This window comes from Halyomorpha halys, unplaced genomic scaffold, assembly GCF_000696795.3.
Source record: "Halyomorpha halys isolate HHAL.00 unplaced genomic scaffold, Hhal_1.1 Scaffold441.1, whole genome shotgun sequence".
Taxonomy (NCBI): domain Eukaryota; kingdom Metazoa; phylum Arthropoda; class Insecta; order Hemiptera; family Pentatomidae; genus Halyomorpha; species Halyomorpha halys.
In genome coordinates, this window is record NW_027106497.1 from 209,239 (window position 1) to 221,227 (window position 11,989).

General features: G+C 28.7%; 1 protein-coding gene across 1 annotated transcript in view; it reads right to left on the bottom strand.

Moving 5' to 3' along the window:
• Window positions 1-11,989, bottom strand: part of LOC106682799 (RAB11-binding protein RELCH homolog) — a gene marked incomplete in the record, with an annotated part of 34,398 nt that overhangs the window by 11,453 nt on the left and 10,956 nt on the right. Inside the window, 9 exon segments of the mRNA XM_014423857.3 lie at window positions 1,586-1,724; window positions 1,808-1,871; window positions 2,305-2,440; window positions 2,851-2,998; window positions 4,243-4,362; window positions 7,311-7,434; window positions 7,509-7,551; window positions 7,961-8,063; window positions 11,284-11,445. Of these exon segments, the coding sequence (XP_014279343.3) occupies window positions 1,586-1,724; window positions 1,808-1,871; window positions 2,305-2,440; window positions 2,851-2,998; window positions 4,243-4,362; window positions 7,311-7,434; window positions 7,509-7,551; window positions 7,961-8,063; window positions 11,284-11,445 (1,039 nt within the window).

An 11,989-nucleotide genomic window follows, 5' to 3' on the forward strand; every position in this document is an offset into this window, starting at 1 on the left:
TTATAAGGTCAAAATATTGGTTTTAAATAAAGAAAAACTTTTCAAACATTTTATTATACATCCCTGGTTTTGATTTGTTTAATTAGATCCGGTTTGTGCCCTTTGGAGCAGAGCTTACAGAGCCCTAAACTATCCTAAACACAGTTTTGTGAAGATTGATTAAATTCTCCTCCCTCCTCCCAAAAAAAATCATTGATTTCAGACAAGTATTAGCTAAGATACAGCCTATTGAACATTAGCCCATATTATAAAAAAAATGTAGAATTTAGGCAGGTTCTCTTTGAATTTTGTTAATTTTTTATAATAACTTCAAAAGCTGAATGTCTGTTATTTTTGCCTAAATTAATATGATTTAGACTTACTGCCCATTGATGGGGCAAAGTTTTGTTTTCCAATAAAGAAAAACTTTTCAGACGTTTTATTTTATACTTACTTCTTCACTAGTAGTGCTTTGTAAGAACATTGTATTTTAGTAACTGAAAGTCACAGCTTTTATCATACCAAATATACAGTTTTTTTTTTTTTAAAACAATGATCATCAAATCTCAAAAATGACTTTTTGGAACACACGGTTCATAAAAAGCAAATCAGAACAGAGTTGTCAAATTATTTGCCTTAACTGAATTTTCAAACAAAGTAAAACAAGAACTAATAAGTAATAGCCACAAAGGTAAAGGATAACCTAAGAAATGGGTAATCTACCATATTCCTAACTTAGCAGTTTGAGAATAGAGGGTAAAAGCATTCCAAGTATCTACCTAGCCCTGAGCTGGGCAACACTTGATCATGCAGAGTATAAAAATCCGGAACTTGGTTACACTTTGGTGTTGCCAGACTGTCTCTTGGAACAAAGCTTATATTGGAGTGTGCAAATGAAATTTTTGTTCCTGAAGATGACATGAAAGCCAAAATGTAGAACACACTGCTCATAAATTAAAATTGGTCAAATATTCTTGCCTTTAAATTTAATAAATTAATATTTATTTTTCACTAAATTATTTCTTACGTTGAACAGCTTAGTTTTGCTACATTATCAGTAGTCATCAGTTTATATTTGGTTCCCTAATAAAGGCAGCCTGGTACTGGTACTGGTATTAGGTGGGGGAACAAGTCCGACAAGTGGGCCTAGTGGTCCTTTTTTGCCAACCCCTGAAGGCTACCTAGGTTGCTGCTGCGTACTAACCTAAGTGGGAGTGTCAAGATTCATTCTTTGGGACTGCCGAAAAATGAATGTTTAACTGGCCCAGGTGGGAATCAAACCCACAACGTTCTGAACTGAGCGCACTGGGATCTGCACCCCAACCCACACGGCTGTCACGTCCCTAATATAAAGGCAGCCTAGTGAAATAGGTTATATATTGGTAATAGGGTTATAAATAAAGGTTATAGATGATATTTGGCAAACAGCTATCATAGGAACTTTATATATGAAAAAGGCACCATCAGGTGATATTAGTAAAATTTTTATTTAAAATTTAAATATTTTTAAATGGTTTTATTATTCCTACTCGCAATGTTCATCTGAAAGTTTTGAACTTTATTAAAGCTTAATCATTTTAAAAATTATATAACCACTGAACTACACCTTGCTCTCTAAAATTAGATTCAGCTTTGGGTGCCATTCTACCTATAGCTGAAACAACAGCTATAAGAACGGGAGCCTGCTCACAATCCGTTCCATCTGTAATAATCCTTCCAGTCTCAAAGTAGCACTTCTCTATCACCTGCAATCAATGAAACCAATTATAATTGTAAAGCAAATAGGCTTTTTGAAATTTTATAATGAAAAATCGAGAAAATAAGATACCTCCCTACTGCTGCAACATTCCAATATAAGAGTGTGAACCAATAATGTAGATACTCTCACTGACCTGAAATAACACACATAAGGTATATAATTACATGATACTCAAATCTCACCTATAAAAAGAGAGAAACAATGTACCCTGATACTAATAGGTGTTTTTTATAAAACATTTTTGTAAAGACACAAATTTCAATTAGTCAGATTTTACAGAAACTAATTTTGTTCAGAAAGTGGAAAACACTTAATCCAGACATTAAAACAGTAGGTCACCTAAAGTAGTAATTTTTATGTATCTCTAATTAAATAAATAAATGTAAATTTAATAACTTAATATTTTATAGCACAATCCCAGAAATCTTTATTGTATAAATTCAGTACATTATAATACAACTCTCTGTGTATATGTACATATTTTTATTTATGTCATAAATATAATAGTAACAACACCACACCATTTAACATGCTTACACAAAATAATATATTTGACAATATATTACACATCAGGGTCCGAAGCAAGAGTGACAAGAGGTGGGAGGAGCCTGTTAGCAATCAGCTGTTCTGTTGAATAGGGTATCATCTCAGCCAGGAGCTTGCTCGTTAGTACTTTAACCTTTGCTTGTGGGTGAACGATTCCTAGAGAAAAAAAATTAAATTAATCACAGATATAAATTTCATTTTTTAGAAATTCATTCACTAATTTTAAGTGGAGAAAAAAATTACAAGAAATAAAATAATTGAAAATCACTTAATGTGACATATAGACGCAATATTTAAATAACAAATCAGGTATTGAGAAAAGCAGAAACACAAGTCCTTTTACTTATGAAAATTAATATTGGAAAAATAATAATGTAGTTCTGAATAGTATTGTATTCATACCTGATATTAATTTGAAATTTAATTAACAAAATGTAATTAAAAAAATTAACAAGAAAATCATACAAATATATTAACAAAATGTGTAACATTATCAATACTTTTATAAAGTGATTTTCTTATATAATTAAAATTTGATTTATTTCTTGTAAATAACAATTAGATACCTTGCCAGAGAGCGGATACCAATGGCTCGATAAGGTTGAAATGCTGAGCAGAACGACGAGCTACTAAACACATAGCATCTGGCGAAGAACCTGACAGGCCAATCGATATTATCAGTCTTCCTATTGTCTTTTCAACTTCTTGCTCTAGCTGCAATTTGAATAATAACCGTTTATTACATGATTACCTGATAACTTAAAATCCAAAATTATTCCTTATATTGAAACAGTAAAATAGCAAGAAAATATTTATATATGGCCAGCAATGTTTTAATAATTGGCAAGTAATAATTTACATCCAATAACTAAAAAGTGAAAAAAGGAGATTTAGCATTTTTTTGAGGGGAGAGACGAGAGAGGGCTCTCGTCTCTCCCCTCAAAAAAATCTTATTACTACAACTGATCAAGGGTCTTGTGTTCAGTACTTGATAAGAAAGTACTGTATTATACTAACACATATAAGATGATTTAGTCGAGATCAGGCTCAACTGTCAGGTTTTCCCTCAATTAAGGGACCCGCTTTATAGAGACTGAGGGTGTCCCAGTATGGTCTTCAAACTCACTGGGTTGACTCATGGCTAATTTAGCAGATTAAATATTAGATATATAGATTTACTGATATATATTTTTTTAAAAGTACTACATTAATAAAATATAGATACAAAGTCTAATTTCATAGTTGAAGAAATATTATATATATATATATATATTACACTAAAATATCAAAACAAAAAACAAGAACCTATCTCAGTTCACCCCAAAATAACAAACACAGGAATACAGTAAAACTTTTCCAAAATGGACATCACTGGAGAATGATAATTGTTACTAGAAATGTACGTTTATGAGAAAAAGTTTTCAAAATGTGAACCAGACAAGCTGAACCAGTAAAAAAAATTAAATAAATAAAGTGAGAGATAAGCTTGGAAAATGCAGCAAAGTATATAAAAGATTTTATTTTTAAATAAAATATGTATATAAGCGCTATGTATGGAAAATAAAAGTTTGAAAAGGGAGGAAATAGAAGTTAAATATAACTAAACAAGTGAGCTTTTGTCGGCATGGCCAACCTAATATGTTGGTTGCCAACAGGTAGAAGATCATTGCTATTAGAAATATGGTTGCACCTGTTAGGACAGGTCCTACACTTTTAAGTCAGGTAGGCTGGCCCTCTGTAAATACCATAAGGGCACTGTACCAACATTATGAAGAGCAATAAAGTATCTTGGACATCAAAAAAGGAGCTGGCCGAGGGAAACGGCCACACCCCCAGAATGGATTGTAGCCAATGGGACACAGAAAAACAATTACATACAAACATGCGGTTGTTTTGCAATATAAAATTCTATGACATTACTTTAAATATCTAGCTAACATAAATAATGAAATATAAACCTGCAATGGTGTGAGGATCCCAAGGGTATGTACAGGAATAAGAGAGAGCATAACAGTGTTACCGAGCTCCTGAAGGCTGGATTCTAACTTGTTGAGTTGACTCTCCACTGTATTCTTTACCTACACAATACTTATAATGAGGATAAAAATGAAATGTAATAGTATTTGTTATTATTTTTAATTAAAACAAAAAACACAAAAACAAAATCTTCATTGGTTCCCAATCAGCAGAGCGTGAGAGCCTTTGTGTGGAATGTGCAATAAAAATAACTCGTAATACATTTTTAACCAACCTTACTTTCAAATCTTTTTCAAGTGGAATATCCCTTGGCTTAGAAGTTCGCAGGCTTCATTGGCTTGGGAAGCACTGGTTTAGATATAACATTATGCGTGGCTTTCTTAAAACACTAAAAGATTTGTGAAAAGATGTTTAGTCATAACACTGGTTCTTTTGGTAAGATTTGGTTTGAAAAATTGCATTATTATACAGCATTGCAGTAGTGTCCAGGAATTATTATACTATATTGAACATTCTTTGAGTAGATCACTCCCTTTCTCTGCATTTATGCCATCTTTTATTTTTCTGTCCTCATGATGATTCAAATTAGATACGTCAATATTGAAAAAAAAAATATTAATATAGTTATATATCATATTGTTTTCAAACATGAAATAGTATGAAGAGAATATGGACAGGGTGAAGTCAGCAAATAAAACAAACTTATTTATTTATGCTGACATTTCGACCTGAATTTCAGGCCTTCATCAAGGATAGTCCAGCAAAGTCAAGCACTCAAGTCAGAAACTCTGGTAATCTATGGTCAACTAATAACGCCTAATTATCAGTTGTTGGATATAATATATAATGATATTGGATATATGAACAAAAAATATAGTAATTCTAATATATTGAGCCCCAATAATTTCAATCTTTGAAAGTTGGGATGGAATATTGATAGCAAAATATCGATATTAAATATATGATCTTTTGATATTTTAACATATTTAGTGTATTAATACCTTTTAGGTTAAATTTTTTTTTTCTATTTTATAAAAATTACTATATTTATTAAGTGTATTGATTACATATATTGTTATTATAGGGTTGGTTATTAATTAACAAAAATTCTTATTATTAATCTTTAATTGATTCATCATGAACATTTTTCTTTTTTTATGTACATTTTTTAACAGATCCATCAGTTTTAGAGACCCCTGAGCACATCTACAGGTGACTAACCTATTCTAACCATAGTGGGAAGTCAAGTTTTTCATTTTGTGTGACCGCCAATCAATGAAAATAGCCAACACCCCAGGCCAGATTCGAACCAGCACCGCCCGCATATCACAGATTGATCGACCTGCACCTAACCACCTGAGCTACGAACAACCCACAAGTTTTTATTATGTTGTAAATAATACACAAAACGAAAAACAAAATTGACAGATAATATCAATTATATTAAGATTATCTTTGCTAAATATTAATCAAATTAGTCAAAATTAATCAAAACTTTTATCTTATAAACATTTTTAATTTAAAAGATTAGCTTTATAGCTAATTCATTCCAAGAATATTTGAAATAAAGGAGAAAATATAATTTATATAACATAAGGAATATTTTATATAAACAAAAACAACAAAATTTAAATGATATAACATAAATATAAATTAAACATTAGGTTACAAAAATTAGAGAAAACACTTTCATTATATTTTTTTAAATAAATCAAGTTTTTTTAATTTTCTTCACATCTTTTTTCATCAAAATAATATTTTCTCCACACTATTGATATAAATCAATTAAATATATTGTAATATGCTCTTTTTGAGTAAATAGTATATTTTGATGTATAAAGGATTTTTTATATGTTTTATTTTATGTATAATTTTAATATTGTTCATTTGTTTTGTTTATCCAAAAAGCAAGCTAACTAATTTTCATTGTCCATAATAAATTTGTGAATCAAAACAAAACCAAGATGGCGGTACTTATTCTTCAGTCAACAAGTCCGTTGAATCAAGGCCATTTTGAGCAGATTCAAATATCATACAAACTGTTTTAGCTCTTCCCATCATAATTGAAAATACAGTAAATTTAAGAAAAAATAGAAGTCAAGAAATAGTGTTAAAGAATAATATTCAGAAAGTAAATCATTTGCAAAAATCCCTAACTGTTGTGCGACAATCGATGTTTACATGCAACATCAAGACAGGTTTTGGTTTTTGGCAAGCATTCGTTGTTTGGGCGCGCAGGAGAAATGATGTTTGCAGGATGAGGAGGTCCTCATCAAATTTCAGGCCAGCAAGGGTGGACATCTTGAAGACAACTAGGGAAGCCATTTTTGACGATAGGACATAGCATTATAGAAAAGAAGATTGTGAACTTGGTTAGTTTTGTTATACCTAAAAATATATATACATGTGTAAAATAGATATTAATTTAATTAAGTGTAATTATTGTAAGTGTCTGTTTTCTGATTGCCTAGCAACTCGCCCTGAGATTAAGAGTCTCTTTTATATTATAAAGTTTAAATAAAATTCTATTATCCATTTAATATTAAACTTTTTAAATTTCAACGCTTTCTCTTTTAGATATCAGAATTACAAGTTAAAAAATATAAAATTTTGTTTTATTTTATTTTAAATAATTTTAAATTATTACAATATAAGTGGCAGAATAATTAGTGATTTACTAGTATTCAAGAAAATTAAGGCTTTGAAATTTCGCAACATGAAGCAAATTATACAATTAATGTATAAGCATTGTCAAATAAAAAAAAAATAATAATAAGAACTAATGATATTGTTGGTTTGATTTTATTATGGTATACCGGTCAGCAATAAAAAGTTTGAATTTCATTTTGAATTGGATAAATTCCAAATATAGAGCCATAGACTAGGATTAATTATAGGCCAACCCAAAGCTAACCCTTAGTCTATGGTAGAATTTGTGGAATACTTAAAAATACAAAATCAATTTTTTATTTTATCAGATGTGCCCCTATCAAAGTAAAGGAGCGATATACTTAAACTGATAAATAATGTTTTAAAAATTAACTATTACCTGTTTGGAAACGAATCCTGAACCAAGTATATTTGTAATGCTTGTAAAAAATTTAATGAAACCCACAACTACATCTTCTCGTTTTGGGTCAACCCTGTCGAGAAGACCGAGGAGTTCAGGAACTCTAAAATAATTTGATAGATTAATATAACAATATGAAGCAAACAACAAAAAAAGTCCTTTAATATCAATACTTACAATGTATCCTTCACCCACAAAAGGAGAGGTGATAATTCATCTTCTGTAAATTAATGATCTCTGATTAATAACAGTATGGTACTCCTATTATCAGAAACATGATCTAATTATTTTAGTAAAATATGTATTTGTGGTGAGAAATTTACGTATTGGATTGTTCTGGATTTTTTATATCAATTTAATTACAATCAATATAGTCATCGTAAAGACTAAGCCAAATCATGACATTGTCTGTCTAATGAATAAAGTTATTTTCTAACTTTTTTTTTTCATGATAGTAATTATAAATATATTTTGATTGTAATACAAATTTTTATAAAATCTCTCGAATACCTAATAGGTAAGCCTTTCACAAACCCAAAACTTTTCCCTTTTATGAAACAAAGGGAACATATACATTACTTAAATAAGTTTAAATAAAAATCCTAGAGTTATTTTTCAATTAATCTGACCATTTTGAGCTTCTTCTTCTGCTACAAACAATGGAAGGCACGCAGTCATTCCACGAAGACACATGACAATACTTCTATCACGGTCAACTGCATTCTTTTCCTCCTGAAAAATATAAAATAAATTAATTTAAAAATTTTTTATATATAATAAAAACTCTTGTATGAGATAGATTTGTTTGTTAGTAATATAACAAATACGTCCATATAGTTTCAACATTTTTTTTATTATCTTTACACTCCTATGTTTCAGCCATTCTGAAGGATTTTGAAGGATCTTATTCACACTATCACAGCCAAATATTGGTTATCACATTATTGCAGGATATTATGTCTTTTTCAATTTTTATAATTAGTCCATTACTTATTATTATATATTAAATAGTGTTCATATAGTGATTAGGTGAAATAGAAATTGTAAACTAATTATTTTTATACTGAAAGATTGCTGATTGACCAGTCAAATAAAACTTAGATAGTAATATTTTGTACTATTTTCATTTGAGCCAACGTTGTGCCCCATGTTGCATGGCTTCGTCAGGGCTAAAAAGATACAAACACTTGACATAGTTACAAAAAAAAAAAAAAAAAATTAGTGGAAAATAACAGGAGTACCCATAAAATAAAACGTACAGGGGTAATAAAACGTAAAATTTAATAAGAAAAATTAAAGGTTATAAACAATAAATGAAAACGGTAATAGTAACAGATAAAGAGAAGAAATATTAAAGAAACAACAAATTAAGAGATGAAAAGGGAAAAGAATAAAATCAAATGAAAATTAATGAGACAGAATTCATACCTGTTTTGATGGAAGTCAAAGTCATAGTGAACCGTTTGTATTGGGAGGAGTGGGGATGGCAGTTAAGTACGTTACATAATAACGAAAATAATTTTAAAGTAAACAATGTAAAAAATATTAAAAGTAGGAAAGGAATAAATGATAATATACATAATAGAGGGGGAAAAGAAATATTTACAAAATTATAAAATAAAATAAATAAAAAAATAAAAATAAAAATTTACATGGAGAAAAAAACAAAGAAGATATAAAGTTAAAATAATGGGATACAATATATGTAAGTGATTAAGAAAGACAATATAACAAATGAGTGGGGATACAGAGATATGTAAATTATATAATAGAAAATTAATAATAAAGTAATTAATATAAGTACACTTAAGTAGGTAACACATGAATATAAATTAAAAAATAAGATACATGAATATAAAAGAAAAAGGAAGGATAGCAAATATAAAAATAATTAAATATGGAGTGAGAATCTAGAAAAACAAGAATAAAAGATATGGCAGGAAAGTGGGCTTATGAAATGCTGAATGAAGAGAAAAGAAGTATTATGAAGGTTTTATTAGGTTCAAAATGTGTCGGTATGTAAAGGGAAATGTTTTTCTAGATTCTCACCCTAAATCTTTATTATTAATTTTCTATTATATGATTTACATATCTCTGTATCCTCACTCATTTGTTATATTGTCTTTCTTAATCACTTACATATATTGTATCCCATTATTTTAACTTTATTTCTTCTTTTTTTTTCTCTCCATTATAAATTTTACTTTTTTTTTTTAATTTTATTTTATAATTTTGTAAATATTTCTTCTCCCCTCTATTATGTATATTATCATTTATTGTTTACCTAATTTTAATATTTTTTACATTGTTTACTTTAAAATTATTTTCGTTATTATGTGACGTATTTAACTGCCATCCCCACTCCTCCCAATACAAACGGTTCACTCTGACTTTGACTTCCATCAAAACAGGTATGAATTCTGTCTTATTAATTTTCATTTGATTTTATTCTTTTCCCTTTTCATCTCTTAACTTGTACTTCCTTTAATATTTCTTCTCTTTATCTATTACTATTACCGTTTTCATTTATTGTTTATAACCTTTAATTTTACGTTTTATTGTATACCCCTGTTATTTTTCACTAATTTTTTTTTTGTAACTAAGTCAAGTGTTTGTATCTTTTTTAGCCCTGATGAAGCCCTGCAACGTGGGGCTCATGTAACGTACTATTAAAAAATAGTAAAATTAGGTAAACAATAAATGATAATATACATAATAGAGGGGGGAGAAGAAATATTATAAAAAAATTAAAATAACAGAATAATGTGAAAATAATAAGCATTATTTTGTTTATCTTTTTGGCAAAAATCGCCAAGAAAAAGTTTATAAATTACTGTAAAGTATAATTTTTTTTAAACTGGTGCTTTGAAGAAATAATTGTCACAGATATTAGGGGTCAAACAAATTATTTTGTTGTATCCTTCACCAATAAAGGAATATTGTAACTCTATCTATGGAAATAAAATTGTTTTTCTTACTGAATACTCTCACTGTAACATGGGAACAAATTCTTTTTAAGTAATTTGTTCTTTACACACTTTGAAATTAAAAGCCTGTTAATTCCTCTAATTATGATGATTGTAAATTCACAAATCATCTGTGTTTGTCGATTATTTGTTGTGATACTTGTTCAGCCATCTTCAAAATAGTCATTAAATCTTACAGTAGAATCACTCTTAACCAACCAGCCATACATTAATTATCTTTTGGATTGATTGGCTTAGTAATAAAATAAAAATAAAACAAAAAAATGAAGCAGACAGATGTTCTAATTATGAAAAAATAGAGAATGTTCCACTTAGTAACTCTGTAAACATTGGCATTATTGTCAATTTGTACTTTGTACATACTTCATCTTTTTCGATGTATTCAAATGCATAGTAAAATCTGTGCAAACAACATAAAACAGGGTTATTCTACGTTTCTGTTAACATTTCTTTTTGAAATATCTACACTGAGAAATATGGCCTAGAACAGGAATCTGTTAGGGTCTCATCTGAGAGTCAATCTGAGTATGACTTCTTAACAAGGGTTCAACAGTAGTTGTGCCATTTAAAAAATTTAAATTACTTACAATAGGTGGCTTTAACTTTTAATATGATAATGTTATTATTAGTTTTAATATGACTAGTCACCAAGAAAATAATAAACATTATGATGTTAATATTTTCCCTATATTTTTACAAGTTAATTAAAGAAGATTTTTTAAAATATTATAAATATAAGATTCATTCCATGCCTGGCTTATTTTTTTTATCATGTGACCGTGTTCAACCTATGTAATATATGGCCCTCATCAATTTTTTTAATCTTCCAAAGATTACTGAATTTTCTCATTATTAGAACTTGAAAATCAAGGTATAAATTCTTAAAAAATGCTTACATTATGGAGTACATTGAAAGTAAAATCAAATGAAATGAATCACTTTAAATAATTGTATTGAACCCTCACCTTAATATACCCAGCCACATTAGATAGGATAATAGCCATAAATTGGATTAAGCGGCCCCTGGTGTGTGCCCACTTTGCCGTTACCGGGCAGAGCTGCCTCAGGCAAACTTTTACCACAGCATCGCTCTTATCAGTAACAGCCTTGAGTGTCAGCTCTTCAACCTAAATCACAAATTAACTTAATCTCATACATTAAATTGCTGAATATTAAAAAAACAAATTAATTGGAAATATATTAATTATATTTCATTAGCAATGTGTTAAAATATGCTCCATAGGTATTTTTACACTTTATCATGCAGTAACTATTTTAATTTCTTCAAACAGAAGCTCAGGATTCAATAAAAAAAAATCAAAGTAAATTTTTTTGTTATAGAAAAACTTAAGAAATGAACTTTGATTTATTATATTAAACTCTCTTGTGGCTCCTAGGCAAAGAGGTTAACATGAAAAGGTGGTTTCTAATAAAACATGAAAAATTAAACGATCACACATTATTACAGAGAAATTGAGCAACATCGCTAATATATAGATGAAATTTTTTTTCTCCATATTACGTTATTTCCTTGAACATAAGTCAATCCCGGACATAAGTGAAAAATTTCGTAAATAATTTTCAGGTAAAAAATATAGAGGGTTATAAATTATATTACTAAAAAGAAATCAATTTTCACATTAAAAATACATATATCTATCTATCTATCTA